General features: G+C 38.5%; 1 protein-coding gene across 1 annotated transcript; it reads left to right on the top strand.

Annotated features, from left to right (window-relative positions):
* The first annotated feature begins 4,239 nt into the window (after positions 1 to 4,239).
* On the top strand, positions 4,240 to 21,833 carry LOC149210236 (protein STRICTOSIDINE SYNTHASE-LIKE 5-like). Its single transcript, XM_089396662.1, has 5 exons — positions 4,240 to 5,259; positions 5,369 to 5,436; positions 20,555 to 20,791; positions 20,885 to 21,017; positions 21,485 to 21,833. Exons 1-5 carry the CDS (start codon positions 4,867 to 4,869, stop codon positions 21,752 to 21,754), a joined length of 1,101 nt encoding a protein of 366 aa, XP_089252788.1. The 5' UTR covers positions 4,240 to 4,866; the 3' UTR covers positions 21,755 to 21,833.
* Positions 21,834 to 22,334: the final 501 nt, after the last annotated feature.

Genomic DNA, 22,334 nt, shown 5'->3' with positions numbered 1-22,334 from the left:
TTGTGGATAGGTTCAACAAAATGTGTATTTTGATGCCATGTAAAAAGCAAGTTACAACTGAACAAACTTCTCAGTTATTCTTTCAGAATGTTTGGATGCATTTTGGATTACCCACATCCAATGTTAGTGATCGAGATTCTCACTTTGTTGGGAATTTTTGGTCAAGCTTGTGGGTATTCATGGACACTAAATTGAAAAAGAGTACAAATTTTCATCCACAAACAGATGGTCAAACATAAGTGGTGAACATAACAGTGATACATCTTCTTCATGGGTATTGTAGAAAGCATCCTAAGTTGTGGGATGAACATTTGCACTATATTCAACATGCTTACAATTGAGCCAAGCACTCTTCAACTCAAACTTTTCCATTTGAGGCATGCATGGGATACTTGCCTAAATCTCCTTTGGATTTTATTTTTGGCAAATATGTTGCTATTGAAGGTCATAACGATATAGACAAAGCAGGAAAGTTCATTGAACAAATCCAATTAGTACACCAAAAGGTTCAAGAACAACTTGAGAAAATCCAAGGCAAGTACAAAGAAAGGCAAGGAAAGCATCATCAAGATCACAAGTTCCAAGTTGGTGATGAATTTTGGCTTCACATTAACAAAAAGAGGCTCCAAGGAGAAGGTAAAAAGTTAAAACCAATTAGATATGGTCCATTCAGAATTTTGGAAAAGATTGGTACAATGCCTTCAGGTTGGATTTGCTTTCATATATGCAAATTTATGTTGTTGTTAATGTTGAGAATTTAATGTTGTATGAGCCTCTTTGATTTAAGATCAAGGAGAGAATATTTAGATTCCATCTATTGAAGACTTTTCTCCAGAATTCCTTAATGAGATTCAACAAGACACTATACTTGACAGAAGTACAAGGACATCAAAAAGGGTAAGTATTGATTATCTTCAAGTAGGGCTCAAGGGTAAAAATCCTTCAAAATCAAAATGGATAGAGGTTGGAAAGGTGAGGGAACTATACCCTCACCTACTAGACATTTGAAAGTGATCCTTTTGGGGTACAAAAGACTTCCAGCGGGGAGGAGGGATCAGGTGCTCAAAATTAGGCTCAAAACTCAAAGTGTCAGAATCTTGATAAGCTTAGCTTTAGATCGAAGAGATCGTCATTCTGATTCCAACAGTGTGAAAGGCACTCGAATCCAAGCTCGTATGAAGAAGTTAGAGCAAGTCAAAGTTTAGGTTTGACTTGGTCAAATGGCAGGAAAAGATGATGTGGCAAGGCCCTTCAGCGAATGGGGAAAGTGCTAAGTGGCAGGCCTCCATTGGCCCCAGCATTTCACAAATAGTATATTGCAGGTGAGTCATGTTAAAGAATCAACCCCAAGCAACTCAGGGTTGCAATGCGATAAATCGCAATCGCACTTTGCAACAGGGAAGGCATTGCAGAAAAACTCTTGCATAAACTTACTTTCTACAATCAAGTTCTATATGATGATGAATCCAATATAGGCATAAATGGATAAATGAAATAAAGGAAGGATTTATGGTGCATAAAACTTGCAATAAAGTTAGGAAATCACACCCACAAACATTTGAAAGTGCAGCTGACAATAAGCACCAGGACCAAAACAATAAATAAAAACAAATCTAGACGTGATCTATGTAGACCCCAGAATTACAAAAAATTAAAGGTACTCTTCATATGCATAATGGCTAACAACCTCACTTATAGTGAAGCAGCTTCAGAAAAGCGTTTCCCAGGTTGTCGCTGTCGAATGATATGTAGATCCCCTCCATTGCAAAACTCCATGACCAGGCAGGAGAACTTATTTGTCTCGAAATGAGAATACAATGTCGGTAAGAATGGATGATCTAAACAAGAAAGAATCTCTCTCTGGGTCTGTGTGCTCTGAGAGACTTATTCCTGTTTTCCAGCAACCCTTTATCCATTACTTTCATTACAAAAAAACAGTTGATTCCCCTCAACTCTGCTAAGTAAACACTCCCAATATCCCCACTTCCCAAGGGCTTCAAAAGCCTAAAATGACTCAAAACCAAAAAGCCATCTCTGACTTTTACGCCCTGAATGGCGTCCCATCTCGGATCATTGCCTTTGTGTGGTTTGTTTAGAGCACTGCTCAAACTACTATAGTTACTTTCATTGCTTTCACTAACACTGCTTTTGTAGCTGGCCACGCTCAGGCTACTCTTCCCACTTTCAACACACTCAACCCTCTTGTTTTTTACATTGTCAACAATTTTTCATTCATTAATCTTTGCATCTGCACCCATGCCATCACTTACCTTCCCACTAAAACTGTTCTTGACACTACTAGAACCAGAACACATGAATCAATGCTCTTCTCTCTAGCTGACTATGTCGACACCATGCTCTGATTGCAATCTTTAATTTATAAAATCAATTCTTTATCATGTTACCACTGTTTCTACATTCTTTGGGCTGAACGCAACAGAAATGGACAACTTAGAGAGAAGCTCTAGTTGCTACATTCTTTGGGCTGAATGCAACATAAATGGACTACTCAGTGAGAAGCTCTAGTCTCAAGCCATGAAGATAGAATCTAAGAATGGCTACCCAAGTTTAGCATGGGATTCTAGAAGGGCACGTGAGCTGCATGCCAACTTCACGTGTCATAATTTTGTTTATATTTAATTTTATTTGTTATATATATCTTATTTTTTTTTATTCCAATGGGACATGTAGCGATTGTAAGAGACGACGTGCATGGACGACGCATGCATAATCAGTGAGCTAATCAATATCTTAATCATTTTGTTTCTGGTGTATTATGATGCTGAAGAAAGTAGAGCTAGCTAATGAAATCATTTACTTTCTGGTGTATTATGATGCTGAAGAAAGTAGAGCTAGCTAATGAAATCGTTTTGTTTCTAGTGTATTATGATGCTGAAGAAATTAGAGCTCGCAAATGATGGAACAATGGGGAGGGGGAGCATAAGGTAGCCACATAGGAATGGCGCTGTTGAGCACCAACACTTAAATGTCGAAGGAGAGGATTAACCCTGTTTTGAGGAGGTTAGGCGCAAATCCAATTTTCATGTTTGGTCTCTTGGCATGGGTACTCGCTCAAATGCTGAAAGTCGTGACTACTTTTGTGGTAAAAAGGAGATGGGACTTGAGAATGCTTGTGGGTTCAGGCGCTTTAGTTGGGAATCAATAAACGCACACCATCTTTGTAATGAATTCAAATCGAATTTAATATTTAGGGTTAACCTACAGTTTCATGTTGCACCTTGAAATTACTTCCTATATAAAGGGGACAAAGTTGTTTTTTCCATATTAACTGTACAATGCAGCAAACATTATTCCATGCCACGACTTATCATCTGCTACTACATTTCTCTTATACTTTTTTCTATAGCTATTAGCCACAACAATGTACTTTCATGCCATCAAGATTGGTTAAAAGATGGCTCTGCGACTCCGCCTCTCTTTGTTTTTCTGTTTTGCTTTTGTCACTGTCATTAGATACACTTTCAAGCCAAGAACATAAGTTGACTGATGTGTGTGCATTAAATAAAAAATGCAGTCTCTTCTTTGTTTAGTTGGAATCCATGTGGTAGCTTTGAGTGTAGTGTGTTTGAGAAAACGTTTGTACGTGAAAATATGGTGTCTCACTCCATCGGACAGACTTAATGGAAATTATCTGTTCTTGAAGGTGAACGCCACAGATGAAATGGCAATGTTAAAGGCATTGCACTCCTTTCGACAGATCCCTTTGCTTGTGATATGTCGAGATGGTTGGTCACACCTTTCCATATTTTTCCATTTGTTAAATTATTTTTCAATTAAGGATATTGTACACTATACTTTTGTATTATTTGCATTTAAAGATTTTGTAAACTATTATATTGCGCAATTTTGAGATATTTATATTCATATATAAAATATGAAACAAATATATTCCAATCTGAAACTCTCCTATGCGTAATTTAATTGAAAGAAGCTCCATGCAGCACTTGTTTAAACAACCTTTTTCCATCTTACAATGTTTGCATCTCTTGTGATTCACTCTTTATATTTTGTTCCGAGTACCACATTTTTTATTTAATAACATAAGATAACAAATGCAATGATTTTGTCTGATTAATAAAATGGTTCAATAGGTTTTAAGTAAGTCCCTCTGTGTTAAAAAAAGGCTCCTAACTTTTTATTTCACTTTTTAAAATTTGAATCACCATCTCGTATGAGTTATGTTTTTATACAACAGTCTTCTTCAACAACACTCGGGAAATATAAAACCCTTAACTTCTCATTCCTCCTCAGTCTGCAACATCTCTTTTGCAGTGCACTATTCTATTTGGATGGGTGGGAGGGTTCCTTTGGTTCACTGGTTCTGTTACTATGTTCACAGTCACATGGTTAGCTTAATATAATTTCATGGTTTTTATAGTTTTATTTGCTATCACGCCAGAAAGCGAAAAGCTTCTCTATGAATAAGCCAACCACCGTATATATGACAATAGAAAACCAGGCAAGTGGACAATTAGTCAGCCCAGTGTGCCTCGTGCTTTGACTAGCAAATTCATAGCAACTGCCCGGGCAGGGCAAAACGAAAATAGTTGGTGGCAAATTTAGCTCCACCGTTGGATGGGGTATCCAGAGCGCAGGTTGAAACATGTTCTCCGGCGATCCAAGAACTGAACTGATAATTCCATAAAGTGTATCCCAAAATGTTGTTGGGGATTCCGCTGACCGGCGGCCATTAGAGGAATTGGCCATTGCAGGCAAAACTCACTTTCACACTGACATCTTTTTTCGCACTGCACCACTATTTCAGTCAAATTCAGACATTCCATTCCCACTTGTACTTGCATATATATATGAGGAAATAATACCCAGTGAACCAGGAAACCTAACATGGGAGGAGGGCTAATTCAGAATGCAGTGTGGGTTGCTGTACTATGCCTGGCCTCGGCAGCGGCCTGGCAGGCGTTGCTCAGAACGTCCCCAATTCATCCACTCCCTGTTCATCTCCTTCCTCGCCCGCCCGCGGAAGGCGTTTACGCTCCCAACTTTAGGCTGAACAATGCTGAAAAAATAGGGTCTGGGCTTATCCCCGGTGGAGAAGATTTGGCTGTTGACAGGGAAGGGAAATCGTTTTTCACTGGGTGCAATGACGGATGGATCAAGCGCGTTTGGGTTGACCAGCCGGGCGCCGAACGGGTGGAGAACTGGACGTTCGTGGGCGGACGGCCCCTCGGATTGGCCCTCGGTCCCGGGGATGAGTTAATTGTGTGCGCAGGAGATAGGGTACTACTACTACCATGTCTGCATTTTTTTTTCCATTAAGAGCGAGCGCCATATCGGTTGTTGTATTGTTTGAAGTCGAATGCAGGATTCTTTCTGTTTTTGATTTCAGGGGCTGCTCAATGTTACCAAGGACAAAGTGGAGGTGTTGTGCACAGAGGCGGGCGGCTCGCCTTTCAAGTATGTGGTAGCATATATACCCTAAACCCCAAGTGTTTTTAAGTGCTTATAGATGCATCATATTTCTTTTGGATTGTTGTCAATTCATGGATATATTTCTTGAATCAAAATATAAAATTGGGTGTCGGGCAAGATATTCAGTTTTTGTGTTTCAGTAAAAACTTGCTACGGCACAGGCCCACCAAAGGTAGCAATCAAAAGTTTTACCTATATTTAGTAGAATTTTTCAGGTGAGCTTTGTGCCTCAAATTCGGTCAAAAGTCCAATGGAAATTATACTTCTACATAGTTAAAAGTTCTGCCCACGAAAGAACTCCACCCTTGGGGTTTTGGGTTTCTCTAAATCGATCCAAAACCTTAAAATCCCTATAAGCGAGCGGACAGATTGTAACTTTCCCTATTATGTTTCATCGTATTCTGATATAACCGGCTGGAAATGGGGCATTTTGAGTGCCTTTTATCAAAGGCTCTGTGCTTTCGCGCACCATTTCATGGGAGCTGTTCTTCAGCTTTCCTTTCGCAAGCGTTAACTAAAGCGACCCACCTTGGCTGGAATATGGCAAACGGCAAATCTTCAATTTCAAAACGATGTGTTATGAAATTGTGTTTTTGACAATCTTGGTCAATTCGTGGCGCAGGGTCCTACCGGGCCCACAAAAATTTTCAATGTCCACAGCGCAAATAAATGGAAGCAACACAAACACAGAATGCATAGTTGAGCAATTTTCACAAAGCAAGCAGTCTATAAAATGAAATTCATGGTGGACAAATTGTTACAGGTAGGGCTCAATGGTTTCTTTCTCCGTAACAAAAATATGCAGCTATGGCCTTCTTAAAACATTAAAATACCGGCGGTCTAATGCTCCTCATTTCTGGTTTGACCTTTTTTCCTTTTGCTGCTGCAAGAGTTTTCCTTCTCCCTCCACTTGCTATCTCGTACTCTGCTCCTCTATTTCTTTGTGTCTTTGTGATTATGAAATCGCGGTCTCCTGTGCTCACTCCTTTTCTTTGTAAAACATTTCTTTTCCAAATTACCCAACCATCTAGTTAGTGGATTCAACGATTTTTTCCACTGATCCATGTCAACTTTTGAATTTAGAAGTAAGCTCCTTGGATATCTCACTCCATCCTACAATCAACTCTCATTCAACTCTTTTGAGCATTCCTTCCTTTTCTGCGTCATTGATTGAAAGGTTATTCAACGGCCTGCACATGCCACCTTGACATCCCTTTTGTCAGGTCCTCCAATGTGTGCTTACTGTAGAGCTCAAGGGATTAGACAATTCATGCATTCCCTTCATATCTATGACTTTGATAGCCTCCCATGAATCGGAAAAGTCAATGGTGTGTAAGATTTCATTACGGACAATCAGTGTACTCGCATGAAAGTCTAAAAGGAAAAGTGAGCTCCTGCCCACAAGATCAGTGGAATGTTCATGCAATGGCAGCCTGATTCAGTCCAACTCTTCCTTTCAAATCCACGTGGTTTCTTCTAAGTACCTACCTTCCCAATAAAGCAAGTGTTCGGTTTTCTTACTACTGGCTCTACTTGCAACTCTTTCCTCCATTGTTTTTGCAATTTCTTCTCTCTTGTGCTCTGGAATCTACCTTTCTAGTTGACGATACGTGTATTGTTATCGACAACACCCTCATGGCACTGGTACAAATCTGCCACGTTCAAAGTTGGTGAGATATCTAATCTCTCTATCATTTCCAGCACATAATTTTTTTTCTTCAGGGTCATATAGTGCATCAAATTTCTTAATTATCAGTTTGTTGTATGTTCCTCTTGGGAGCGTCTCTTTTTGCAGATGTGATAATGCAAGGTTTTCTTTGTGGAATCTCTTCTCCTTTATTTTCTTATCATCCATTTGATAATATCGTTCACTGCTGCACTATAGCTGTTGCTTTACTCGTGAGCATTCTTGATATGTTCTGCACATGGCTCTACATCTGCACTTCTCTTGCTTGCTTCAGGCAATCTTGCCAAATCAGTCACCCCTTTTGGTGATCTCCCATTCATGGCTTGGAATTGTGTCTTTCATGCCGATCTAGTCATTGAGTTGTTGTATGTAAACTCTGATTATACGCCAACATCTTATCCCGATTCCCAATGTCTTGGTTTCTCTTCTACCATACATCTTAACAGTTTTCCAAGACACATGTTCACTATCTCTATTTTCCCATACATGTGGCACTAAATTGCAGTATTGTATTGAACAAATTCCACAAGGTCCTCTAGAAATGACCAATAAACTTGCTGTCTCTATTTGAGGTTATGCTTCTTGGTAAGCCGCGCAAACCAGCTACTTCTCTAAAGAATCAAGCAACCATATTTGTTGCATCACTAGTTATACTGCATTAAGGATAGGATCATTACCTTTTTGGGTTCTTGGCATTTTGACATTTTCCCCACAGTGCTTCTGATATTGGCATTTGCTTGCATAATCCAATATTTTGGCTTTTCCCCTTTGCATGTTGCCAAATTTTACAATGTTTGACCTCTTCCACCAATGCTTGGTTCTCATCCATTTTGAAATGATCATGGAAGTCCTCATTTTGTAGTAACCTTATGAGGTTCTCCCTTGGTGATATTATGGGGTGCACAAGTGTTGATTTCTGAAAGAAATCCTTTTTGGATGAAGTAATGTTGTTAAGTTTAGGTATGTTCTATGCTTAGAGCAATTTATTTCAATTTTCACAGTTAGCTCAATATCTTTTCCAGATTAGCAATCACATCAGCATTAAAGTAAAACTGCGGACAGAACATAAACATAAATCGCAGAAGACAAGCCAAGACAAGAGGACACAAGATGTGGCGCTAACCAGGGAAAAACTCTAATGTGGGGAAACCCTTGATCAATTCTTCTTATATGTTCTTCAATAGTTCAGCAGAGAGAGAGAGATAGTACATTTACAACAGAAGTCAACACTTTGATTTATCTAGATAAGAACATAGATCATCTATAAGAAGATGAGATCAGTGGAAGACATGTTGCTTCAACTGATTCTTCAAGGTGACTCCTTCACCTATCATCATGCTGCATCTCGTCATCATGTTGCACCTCACCATGCTGCACCATGCTACACCCATCATCACAACGCTGGACCTCATGACCGCTGCACCTAATGCTGCACTGCTGTCCCATGTGCCATGGTTGAATGATGTTGTCATACTGCATGTCTCATGTGCTTGCAGCACCATGCCCATGCTGTCCACACTTGCCATGCTGCACCATGCTTGCTGCTGTCCATGCTTGCTGCTGTCATGTCACAGCTGTTGTCCCACTTTGCTGCCATGTCATATCACAGCTGCTGTCCCACTTTGCTGCCATGTCATATCACAACTGCTGTACAATGTCTGTTGTCCTATGTCATAGGGCTGTCCCATCATAGTTGCTGTCCGCCATGTCATATCACAGCTGCTGTCCCACTTTGCTGCCATGTCATATCACAGCTGCTGTGCAATGTCTGTTGTCCTATGTGACTTTGCAGCACTATGTAGCCTGCTTGTCCATGCATCTTGGCAGCACCATGTAGCCCAACTGTCTATTTACTTTGCTGCACTAGTTTGCAGCACCATGTAACCTTAGCACTGCTGTACTAGTCACCTTGCTTGCTGAGCAGCACCATGTACCCTTGCTGCCATGTGTTGTTTCACCACGCTGCACTACTACACTGCATCACTGGATAGGGCATCATCCTACAATCCTTATCTTCCATACAAATCAGCAAGGCAGCCTTCTAAGCAAGGGAATAGCCCTCCATACCTACGCTATTTCTTTAGGCCTTGTTTAACTGCGGTTAAGGCCACGCTGCCCCTTTAGCTCCTTCACGCTGTCTAGGGCAGCCTTCACGCTGTCCTTCTGGTCCTTCAAATTGTGGCTAAGGTCACGCTGTCCCTTCAGCCCCTTTACGTTGTCTAGGGCAGCCTCCACGCTGTTCCTTTGACTCCTTATATTGCGGCTATAACTCTGCTGTCCACAGAGCTGTTCCTCGGCCTAATCTGCCCAGCATTATGCACTTGGAACAACCCTTACTTACCATGCTGTCACCTACAACAAACCCTCACTGCGGCCCATAAACTTGACTGTGTTAGGGCTGAATTAGATCAACGTTTAGGGCTGGATTAGACTAGCATTTAGGGCAGACTCTAGGTCTGCGATAGGGCACCCTTTAGTCTGTCTAGGGCTGCCTTCCATCTGCGTCTAGGGCTGCCTCATTTCCTCCAACATCTAGGGTTTCCACTCCTAGATTTCTCTTCTACTAAAACCCGAGACAAGTGGAGAGAGAAATCAAGATAGAAGTGTGTGTGAGAAATGACTCTCAAGTCATCTCCTTTTATACTAAAACGTTGAGCACATGTGGGGTTTATTTGGTTGCTGGCCGACCTTGACGAATTGTCTTATAACACAAATAAATTCATAACTCCATGAATATTTATCGGAATCGGATGATCTTTAGATCAATCCTACACCTCTCAATGAGAGGGATCCAAGAAAAATATCAGCTGCTGTAACGAAGATGACCCACATGGAGTTTGGCTCTAGTTGCCAATTTTAACAAATGTAGATATGGATTTCAGTCTCCAATTTGTGGTTATTTTCTAGCCTTCCATGCAATTCTTTTTCGCAATTGTCTCATGCAAATTTTTCCTTTGTTCCATTCCTAACACTAGGATACCCGAAACATTGCCCCCACCTCCCAGAAAAGTTGTGCAGCGTTTCGGATACAGAAACACGTACGAAACGACTTGGAAACGACATGGAAAGGTTTCTGCCATCTTTCACTTTTTTGGAAACAGCCAGCCTGAGATGGAAACGTTTCAAAGGAGTTTCAAGAAAATTTGATCCGTTCCTGAAAATTTGGATATGTTTCCAGAAATATGAATACGTTTCCAAGTTTCCAGCTTTTCCAATGTTCCAGGCACTTTATTGCAAGAATACATTCCATGTTTGTTTGTCCAGAGCATGTAAATCCGGCTGAATTCTTTGCAGACGTTATATCCATTGATTACAACTCATTTGAAAGTGAACATTTATCTTGGAAAAAGATTCATGACATGATAGAGGTATTTGCCAACAAATTTTCAACAATGTGAGGTCTAAAGGATGGAAATCTGGAATTTGGAATGAAAACTCATAGGGTGTCTATGAAATCAAGAAGGAAAGTTGTTACTCGCAAAGCTGGTTGGTGGAAGTAGTTTCTTTGCCTTAGGTTAAATTTCTCGACATTTCTGTACTAGTATCATATTTCATAATACTTAATTGCTTAAATTGTGGCATCTTGATTCTTGGTTATATGATCTTAGGTTGTGAATAAATAAATCCAACTTACCTTTTTCTATGAATTTCGGAGTGTTTCCTGTTGTATCTACTGGAATACAATCCAATTTATAATGTGTAGACGCTGTTATTTACAATGATTAAATTTACATTATATTCGGTGATACTAAACAATATTTCTATGTCATGACTCCTTTAGAGTCTAGACAAAAATACTGTGCAACATACTATTTACAAAGTCAAATTCACTATGTTGCCTTTGTGTTAGTGTTGTCAAATTCATTAGAAAAATATATAATTTCATGAAGTATGATGTGACTCTAAAAACAATCTCATATTCCTTTAAACTGTGAGCGGGTATTGACATTTTAACTATGTTGCACTGGGACTCGTCCTCGCCATAATTCATGATGTTTCCTCCGTTCCGGCGATCTAGGGACTTTGGAACTCGTCGGAAACATTCCAAATTTGGCGGGGACTCCATCGGGGACTTGGGGACTTCAAGGCTGTCCCCTAGCCGTCCCTCGAAAAATCGGGGACTTTTTGGGGACTTCCAAAATGTCCCTCGATAAATCGGGGACTTCTGGACGTCCCCAATATAATTTAAATTTACAAGTTAAAATAAATACTATATTTTTCATTTTTTTTATTTAAAAAACCTTAATTTTTAATGGTAATTTGTAAATAAAAAAAATAAAACGAAAGCATTTACCCTATACCTAAAACTTAAAACATAAATTGTAATTTGTAAATAACAAAAATAAAACGAAAACATTTACGGTTTTAAACTTTTACCCTATACCTAAAATTTAAAAGTTTAAAACATACCTACGCTCTCATTGTTTCTTCAGGGCACGCAGGTTCAATCACCGACTCACCAGTCTTTCACGCACGCAATCATAGTTCACCAGTGTTTCAGAACAGGGTTCACGCAGGCTTCAGTTTTTAACTTTTTTCACTGTTTTGGGTTCACGCTTCAGTGTTTTGGGGCAGGCTTCATGCCCAACAATGAGCAACCTTCACTTCACGCCCCGCTATTTAAACTTGACGCCCAACAATTCAAACTTCATGCCCAACAACCTAGCTTTCATGCCCAACAGTTTAAACGCACACCTAGCCATCACGCCCAACAATTTAAACGCCCAATAGTGAGCAACTAAGCACATTTTTGCATTTTTGGAGCCAAAAGTTAGAAGTCGACCCTGAAAAATGCTGCAAAAAAATTTAACTTTACTTTATGATTTATCAATCATCACCAGAACCCATAAATGATAAAAAAATTATTTTTTCTAGTATTTTTATTTTTTTATCAGAGTTTTCAATCTTGCTTGGAGCCTATCAAGAAACTTGGAGCAACAGTGCAAGAAACTTGGAGCAACAATGCATTTATGGTTGCCAAGTAAGTTTATTTATTTTTAAATTTTCTTTAACTAGTTGTATGGTTAGATATATCATTTTTAAATTTTTTTTCCTTAAAAATTAAAATTTTAAAACATACCTATTGTATTTTTAGGTTACAGAACTCACCTCTAAAAATAAATCAAATGGACAACAATACTTCAATAGTTGCTATGAGGGTGGTGAAACATTAGTAGGGGCAACAAAAAATTCTGTTTTCATCAACACAAAGAAACCCTTGCTTCAGTTTGTCAAAAAAATCACCAAGAATAAAAAGAAAAACAGTGGTGGTTTAGAGGAGTGGGCATGCAATCTTTGTGGTCATAATTTCAAGGGAAGCTACACTAGGGTTTACCATCATCTTTTGTGTATTCTTGGAGATGGAGTAAAGGCATGCACTAGTCCATTGGAAAAGAGAATTGAACTTACTAAACTTCACATGGCTGCCACATGTGGCATTGTAGAGATGGAGGAGGACAACTCTAGTGTCTTCAAAAAACCAAAAATTTTAAGCATAGAAGAAGAGTACTCTCAAAGAAAAATCAATGAAAAAGATTCAATTGATTTAGGTTCCAGTCAATCTAGTTCAAGTAAGAAAGGCAAAGCTGTTGTGGCAGAGTGGTTCAATGTGCAACACAAGAATGAGGCAGAGGATGCAGTGGCTGAATTCTTCTTTGCCAATGGAATATCATTTAATGCCACCTGTTCCCCTCAATACAAAGAGATGATAAAGAAAGTTATTGCTTTTGGCCCATCATTTTAGCCCCCTAGTTACAATAAATTGAGGACATCATTGTTAGATAGAGGGGTCACAAATATGCAGACGGTGATGGGAAACTTTAAAAAACTATGGGTTGAATATGGGTGTTCAATCGTCATGGATGGTTGGACAAATATTCAACAAAGGATTTTGTTGAACATCATTGTCACCTCTCCAACTGGACCATATTTCTTAAGGACAATTGATTGTTCTGGAAAGATGAAGGATGCAACCTTTCAGTATGAGGTATTAAAAGATGCAATTGAGGAGATTGGTCCTACAAATGTAGTTCAAGTTATCACAGATGCTGCACCAATTTGTAGGTTTGCAGGGTTGATGATTCAAAGCAGGTACAAGCATCTATTTTGGACTCCTTATTGTGTGCATGCTTTAAATAATGCACTCAAAGACATTGGTAAAATTTCTTGGATCACCCGCATTATTTTGGATGCAAGAGAGGTGCAAATGTTCATTTGCAACCACCATGCCTCTTTAGCTATTTATAGAATTTATGCAAAAAAGGAGTTCTTGAAACCAATAGATACAAGGTATGCCACCTACTATCTCTTTCTTGACTGCATGCTAGAGCTGCAAGCCTGCAACATGCCTTAAAGGCCACTGTTATAAGTTCTGAGTGGTCTGCATGGGGGGAATCCAAAACAGATCAGGGAAAGAAAGTAAGGCAGTTGGTGTTGAATGATGATTGGTGGGTTGATGTGAAATACATTGTCTCTTTCACTGCTCTAATAGTGGAGCTAATTAGGTATGCAGATTCAGATTCCCCTTGCCTTGGGGAAATATATGAGTCAATTGATAGCATGATTGGAAAGATCAAGTCCATCATTCGTTAAAGGGAGCCCTCTTTGGGGTTATTTAATGAACTCTAAAGGTTGATTGAAAAGAGATGGAACAAGTTAAACACACCTCTTCATATGGCTGCTTATGCACTTAATCCAAAGTGGTATGTGGAGAGGGAAGGCAGAGTTCCACCAATAGATGACCCTAAAGTGAAACAAGGCTTTATTGATGCCATAGAAAAGATGTATACATCAGAACAAGCAACCATATTTCGAGAACAGTTTCTTGATTTTGCTTTGCTCAGTAGCCCCACTTTCTCTAGAGCTGCAAAGAAAAATTTGTTGGGTATGGCACAAAAAAGTCCCAGTGGATGGTGGAGGATGTATGGGGACAAAGCACCAGAAATACACACTCTTGCTATGCGTTTACTATCTCAGGTTGCTAGTTCTTTAGCTGCAGAAAGGAATTGGTCTACATTTAGTTTTATCCACTCTATTAAGAGGAATAGGCTTACCTCTAAAAGAGCGGAGAAACTAGTTTATGTGCACAATAGTCTTCGCCTTCTTACAAGGAAGACTCCAGAGTATTTACAGGGACCTGCAACACAGTGGGATGTAGATCCTGAGGATGCTTCACAGATTGATGATGATGATGATGGGCCATCTATCCATACAAGATTGGTTAATGTACCATTAGATGACATTGAGCTGCAGTTGCAAAGCATTGATGATGATGGGAGAGAAGATAGTGAGGCTCAAGCATTTTCAGATAGACTTGATGCAGAAGATATGAATCTTTAAGTAGCTTCAACCTTCATGCTACTATGGATATTGACTCATACTTCCTTTTTTGTTGTCTTGAGACATTTTGATTTTTCCATTTGGCAACTACACTAGTGACTATATTTATATTATTTTAATTTTTGCCATGGTTTTCTAGACTCTTAATTTGAGATTTATATTTAAATTTTAATGACTTGTTCATGTTTACAACGTTATTAAATTTTAGTACTATTTACTTTTACGCTTTAACTGCTATTTAAATTTTGAAATGATTCATCATGCATCATAGAATGATTATGTAGATACTAAACAGTAGTAGATTGAAATCCAATAGTACTTCTTAAGTTATGCAATGATGACGAAATTTGTTTTTGTGATGCACAATTGTCAATGATGATTAGATACTATTAGTATTAGACTTTAGTCTTTAGATTTATGTTTATGTTTAAAATTTTTAACCAATAGTATGGTCTGATATGGTTTATGTTTCTTTCATGTTTATGTTGTATTACTAAATTTTATTTTAATTATAATTTTTTAATAAATGTAAAAATTAGTTGCCACACTTTCTGTTCCCAACCTGCCGTCCCCTGAAATTTGGGGGTGCGCTCTAGCCGTCCCGGAAACTCGTCCCCCCTGTCCCCACAACCAATGCAGCATAGCATTTTAACCAAAGGTGCCAACTTGAATGTTATAATAATCATTGATGATGATGATGACAATGTTTATACTGAATTGATGATGATGATTTGTTTATGTTGAGTTTATGATGATGATTTGTTTATGTTGAGTTCATGATGATGATTATGTATTTTTAAATATAAAATCTAGATTCTAAAGACTAAAAGATGAAGGATAATATATATATATATATATATGCCGTTTCCTTGCCGTATTGTATCTAGATGTTTTGAAAATTTCCTGTATCTGTTTCAAACCCTGTATCCATATCCCTTCCCATATCCATTTCAGTGCAACTTAGCCCTAACATCTCCACTGTCATGGTAGTCAACAATGTTTTCCTTCTAGTCAAGGCATCAACAAGTTTATTAGATCTTTTAGATCTATGCTTCAACACAAATGAGTAGCTCTACAGGGATTCAACTCATTTCATGTACTCTGATGTAGCTTTGCTTCACTGTTTATGTATTGTAATGCTGATGATCAGTGTAAAGAACAGATTCTTTGGGCAACAATTAATGCCTCCACTTCTTCAATGCTTGGATGATGGAATAAAATAGAAAAACTCCCAATCATACACTAAAATATTTCTTCTTGGCATTCTCAAGAGAATGCAATCAACTTACCTTCTTGCCTAAGTGCTGCTCCAGTTGATGTTCCACTGGCATCACAGTCCACATGGAACACTTATTCAAACTCTGGTAAAGCCAATATAGGGTTGTCGGTCACCTTCTTCTTCAACAACTCAATACGTCATTGTGTTGTTGTGTAGCATTGGAACTTTCCTTTCCTCTTGCATGCTTTTACTGGTGCACAAATGCTACTAAAATTTTGAATAAACTTCTGATAGAAGCTTGCCAAATTGTGAAATCTTCTTAACTCAAATGTGCTTTTTGTTGAGGGCCACTTCACAATGATTATCACCTTCTTTGGATTTATCTTTAATCTGACTTGAGATATCACAAAGCCCATGTACAACAATTCTTTCTTCATGAACAAACACTTTTGCATATTTATCAACAATTTCTCTTGCTTCAACTGCTTTGGCACTTGCTTCAATTGCATCATGTGCTCTTCTTTTGTCTTTCTAAACACCAGTTTGTCATCCAAATAGACAACCACAAACCTTCCCAAGCAAGGTTTCAACACTTCATTCGTAAGTCTAATGAAAGAGTTGGGAGCATTTTTCAACCCAAATGGCATGACTAGTGATTTATATAGCATTTCATTCGTCTTCAATGTTGTGTTCCACTTCTCACCCTCTTGAATTTTGATGTGGTGATATCTGCTCTTTAAATCAAACTTGATGAAGTATTTTGTTCCTTTCCAGGGATGCTTTAAGTTGTCCAGCCTTGACAATGGGGACCATTATTTAATGGTTATCTTGTTGATGGCCTTTGAATCAGTACACATCCTTCATTCTCATCCTTTCTTTGGTGCTAGAACAACATTTATTGCCCAAGTGCTCAAAACACTCCCTGAATTAATAATGTTGCTTATCTCCTCACCCTCTATTGGAGTCAATTTGTGTGGTGGTGCCTTACTTGCGAAACTTGAACCTGAAACGAAAATTATTTGACAGAAATTACTTCTCATAGTTGGACTCCCCTTGAAAACCTATTCATTATAACTTCCTCTAGCGTAGTGAACAAAATCTTGACCTCTTCTGGGACCTCACTCTTCTCCAATTCAGATTTGACATCTTGGAATAAGTGTAAAACAAACTTTGTCACCTTCTCCTCTCTCAAGAATTCCTTTGTTGTACATGGCATCACCCTACAATTGTTGCTTTACCCTTTTTCCTCCTTCACAGGAAGCAATGCCAATCTTTTTCCACCCTTCTTGTATGGAAAGGAATTTTTCTTGCCATCATGGACAATATTTTGGTAACATTACCATGTGCTTGCCAACAAAAGACGATAAAAGCAAAGCATTGCATAAAACTAGGTCATGGTAATTTCCTATGTGGAAACTTACCAAGCACCAGTTAGATATGTTGACATAATGTCCCTTTTGCAACCAAGAGGCTCTATATGCATTTGGATGTGGGGTGCACCTTAAATTTAACTTCTAAATTACCTTAGTAGGCACGAGGTTTTTGGTGCTATCTCCATCAACAATAAGTGAACAACACTTGCCTCCAATGTTTCATTTGGTTTGAAGATCACTATCTGTTGCTCTTAACTCCTCTTTATGCTGTCTCTTAGGTGTCAACAAGAGTCTCTTGAATATGCTATTCTCTCCATGCTCTTGCTTTGTGTATGGTGTCTTTAACGATATACCCAACTGCACTTCCTACTTCTTGAGCTATGTGTCTTCTTCCTAATTGTCTTCAGCATGAATTTAAGTTCTTCAGGCACCCATAAAGTTCGGTATCCTTGCACTCAACACTTGTAGCATGTTCCACTGAATTGTTTTCCTCTTCCTTTTGGAGATCCTTGGCCTCTAGGGGCTTCATAATTTGTTATGAAGCTTTGATTTGTATTACTTGTGCTGATCTCTTGTCCTTTGCTTTCACTTTCACGCCCTTAGACATGGTGTTGTCTCTACCCCTCTTTCCTCTGCCTTGGGAACTCTAATGCTTCTAGACAATGTCTCTTTAGCTTTCAAAGCTAGCTGATGTTCCTCAATGGCAGAGTAAATTATCACCATGATGGGCTCATCTTGAATAGCATATTTGAGAACATTATATACATAGCAATAGCCTCTCCCCCTTCGTTGCTGTCTTGACCTAATTCTTTGATGTAATCCTTCACCACCATCTCCATTTGTGTTAGGGTTTGCAGTGCCCTAAACAGATCCGTGAAATATTCCATAGGTAGGAATTTCCCTTCTTCTACCTATCTAATTGGAGATTATCCCACCACACGGGTTCATGACCCTTAACCTTGGTACATGCAAGATTTACTCCTTTGGAGTCTTTGATTGCTTGGAGTTGAAACATTTCTTCCCCATTTCCTCAATCCAATCTATGAGTTTTTTTGGGTTCAGACTCCTTGAATATGTTGGAGTCTCAATCCTTAGGTCCACCTCTCAGATCTATCAAGGCCCTTATAATTCTCAATTTTGGAAGCTGGGATTCTTTAGTGTATTCCCTTGAAACTTCTCGTTCCTGTTCATCATCACTCTTCATGGAGATCCACTGCAGCTCCCCTCCTTTGGGTTCTTTCCATGACGTCCAGTTGAGCATATGTAGATTTCAGCAGTGCAATGATTTTGTGGTCACCTTCTCTGTTTTAACTTTTTTTCAACCCTATTTCACTGGTATTCCTTCCCCTCTTTTATATGCCACATTGCAATTTCTTGTGAAATCTTACTTTTTTTATAGTCTTACCCAACAGTTTCTTTTTCACTGCACTGCCTTCTCTCTTAATTCTTCCCAGGGAACTCTCTTTATTGGAATCTTTTTCATAATTGTAGGTATCATACTTGCACTGATATCACATCAGGGTAGCACATGCAGGGCCCACAACAATTCGCAGAGGACACAATACAAATAGATAGAAGCACCATGCACACAATGCACAATAGAGGAATTTACCTGGAACAACCGGTGTATTAACATGAAATTCATGCACATTAAATGCAGGGCTCAGTGGGCTCTTCTATAACAAAAATATGGGGCTATGTCCTCTAAACATTAAAATGCCCACAAGTCTATGTCTCGGTTTGGGATTACACGGGCTCACAAGATTCTTGTCTTTGGCTTTACCGTTCTTCCCTTTGTTGTTGTGAGAGATTTCCTTCGCCCTCTGTGCACAATCTCTACATACATGACTCTATTCTCTGTCTCTGTGATTGAAATCCCTGTCTCCTGTGCTCCCTCCTTTTTTAGCAAAACATTTATCCTCTAAGCTACCCAACCACCCAATTAATGGCTTTAATGAATTTTTCCATATGCTTGTCATTCTCTGGCCCATGTAAACTTTTGAATTGAGAAACATGCTCCTTGGGTATTCACCTCCTGTGGGTCCTTCTCTCTTGGAAAACCCCTAGATGACACTTATGAAAACCTTTAGATTGCATTGCTAAATTGGAGGGATTGCCGCTTCCCAAAAGAATGCTTTAGGAAACACTGGAAAAGGTGAAAAAAATGAATAGTGGGGCTTTTTAGTTAATGCATAGCCCATGACCTTTTCTTCCTGCTGCATTAGGCTTCCTGCGCTAATTCCTATGCACTGTTCTTCAACTTCTTTTTCGTACTCTTTGTTTTGTGTCCAATCTACTTGCCTTCTTTGTTCACTATTTCTTTCATGTCTAACCTGCGTGCTCTTTTTGGTTGGAAATAATTCGTTCTTGTTACGAGACATGCAAGTAGGATAAAATTTATGCAGAACACCAATTTTATGGAATGAATTTTGTCATGGTTTTAACTTGACCGGGGTTCTGTGCATGTTTTCACCATGCCCTAAAAGGTATTTGGGGTCGTTTTTTTGCATATTATTAAGGTATGAGAATGGAACACATTATCGCAACTATGCTGTATCATAATTATTAATTATAATTATGGGAATACTTCAACCGGTGCATTAGATGGGCCTTTAATAGAAAGCAAATTTGAGAGTCCTTTTTGTATCTGCATCTTATCATTAATTCAGAGAGCAACACAATGCAGATTTGTATCCATGGGTTCTTGTGCAGTATTCGGGGTACATTGTTCTTCAGCTACCCTTCCTCGCTATTTCTTTGTGCTTGATATGTTCATGGTGGTTTGCGAACTCATACTTTTAGTTTGCAACTCTCTCATTGGGTCGAAGCCAATTCGATGGCCTGTATAGACCCACAAGTTATGTTTGCAGGTTTCATTGGTCGATAAACCAAGTTTGTGGACATGTGCAGCAGTCGGACATTGCAGGCTTCATTTGTTCAATGAGCTAAGTTTGTAAATCTTGTCACATCGTAATTGGACATTGAAGACTTCCTTGGTCCATGTTTGGTCATTTCGAATCCCCTTGTCAATAATAAGATTATGTGGATCCCATTAGTTTACAATCCAGTTTTGCTACTTGCACTTGGTCCCTTTCTTGTACCCTTGCATCTCAGACATCCTTCCAAGATAATTTTTTGTTAATCGAGAACACTTTTGCCTATTTTTTCAAAAAAAAACTTTCCTCTTATAATTGTTATTATAATCCTCGGCCAGCCAAAAGATGTATTTTGTATACTGTTATATTTATTTCCAATGTTTCATGATAAAAGATATCCAAGTAAGCTGGAATTTAGTTTGGGTGGGAGGAAAACAATCATTGTTCAAAATTCAAATCCAATTGACATTCCACATTAATACACTTACTCCTATACTTCCCCAAATGTTATATATGGTATGGAAATCTTTTCATACAATTTTCACTCAACATAACCAAGATATTACAGGCAATCTTAAATCATGTATTTCTGTAATTTGACTTGTTACAGGACAGTGGACGGAGTGGATGTTACAAAAGAAGGCGTGGTGTATTTCACAGAGCTCACCTATAAATATAGTCCAAAAGATATTTTGTTTGGGGTATTTGAATATCTTCCTCACGGTAGATTGCTTAAATATGATCCGAGTACAAAGATTGCTACTGTCCTGCTCACAGACCTCTACTTCCCCAATGCGGTAGCGCTTTCCAAGAAAGAGGATTTCTTTATATATTGTGAAACTCTTATGTAAGTTAACTGCTATCTTTTTCAGAGGTTGTGTGAAGTTTCCATGTTAATTTACAAAAGCTCATAAGTTGCATGTCTGTTTTGGCTATGTAGCTTCCGTTGTCGAAAGTATTGGTTGGAAGGAGAAAAAGCAGGCAAAGTTGAAACATTCATCGAAAATCTTCCGGGATTTCCTGATAATGTCATTCTCGACGATGATGGCATATATTGGATTGGTCTTATTGGGGTAATTTTTTTCTTTGATTGGTTTATTTTATTGAATTGATGTTTGCACACAGTACTGCTAATTCACTGTTGAATTGGTTTATTTTATTGAATTGATATTTGTACACTAGGTCTTAGTTCACGGTTGAATTGGGATTTGAACCCTTGGCATGATTTAGGCACAATTTCAATTGGAATCTGGCAGTGGATCATGGTTTCACCTAGAACTATGATTTGACCATACCCCAAGGGGTTTGGGGTTTTCGGAATGAACCCATGACTTTAGAAAAACCTGAGACTGACCTGATTTGGAAAAGCCCTGGAATCCACTGGACCGATCGTAATCATGAAGTCTCTTTTGCCAGATTCGAGGGTTGGCCGGGAAGATGCATTTTGCTTGCTGGACAGGCGACTTTCTTCTGCGTATGTAACTTATTTTTTCACTTATCGTAATGGTCTTTAATGGTGCGAAATGTTTCTTATTGACAGGAACGAAATATGTATTGGGATCTTGCGGCCAAATATGCTTCTTTGAGACATTTATTACTAAGGATATCCAGTTTCATAAACTTGGATCCATTTCTCTTTCCCACAGCAGGCGTTGTAGGTGTGAGAGAAGATGGAGAAGCCATCGCTTACTACTCTGATCCAAAAAGATCATTTATTACCAGTGGGCTGAAGATGGGTGGCCGTCTATATTTTGTCAGCCTTCATGAGAACTCTATTGGTCGTTCACCCGCTAATTTCCCTGATCAATAATTTTATATTGATGTTTTTCGGGGGCCGTGGTTAAACGAACTAATACATTCTCGTTAATAAAGAGTCTATGTTGTTTAGATCTATGGACTTTCATGGATGAGGATCATTTTTAAAATTGTGGAAGAAAAAAAATAATTTATGAAATACATAAATAGATGATTATGTGTAATGTGTGGTGCGTAGTTCAGAGATAAAATCTTCAAAGAGAAAATGATGCTATCTCTTTTTGATTTTTGTTATTTGGGAAGTGATATTAATTTTTATACTTAAATTAAATGAAAGGAAAAATATTTAATTTAAAGGAAAAATATTGTAATTAATTAAAAAAGGGTAATGATAGAAAATATTAAATTTATTTATTTATTTATTATTATTATTATTTTAATAGGCAAAACAACTTTTGTGATCTTGGGAGTATCTTAATAAGACACGATTCACTCTCTATTGTGTTCCTTACAAGCCTTCACAGCAGTTCAAGTCTTAACGGTAACAATACTCTAATCCTAGCAAGCATTGCAAAAAGGGTTCCTTACAAGCCTTAACAGTACTTCAGGTCTTAACAGGAAACTGTGATTTTTTA

This window comes from Pinus tabuliformis, chromosome 1_2 (genome assembly GCF_031772625.1).
Source record: "Pinus tabuliformis cultivar Carrire ecotype Pingquan chromosome 1_2, CPIR1, whole genome shotgun sequence".
Classification (NCBI taxonomy): Eukaryota; Viridiplantae; Streptophyta; class Pinopsida; order Pinales; family Pinaceae; genus Pinus; species Pinus tabuliformis.
The sequence above is the reverse complement of the archived record's forward strand: the minus strand, read 5'-3'. Positions and strand labels throughout refer to the sequence as shown.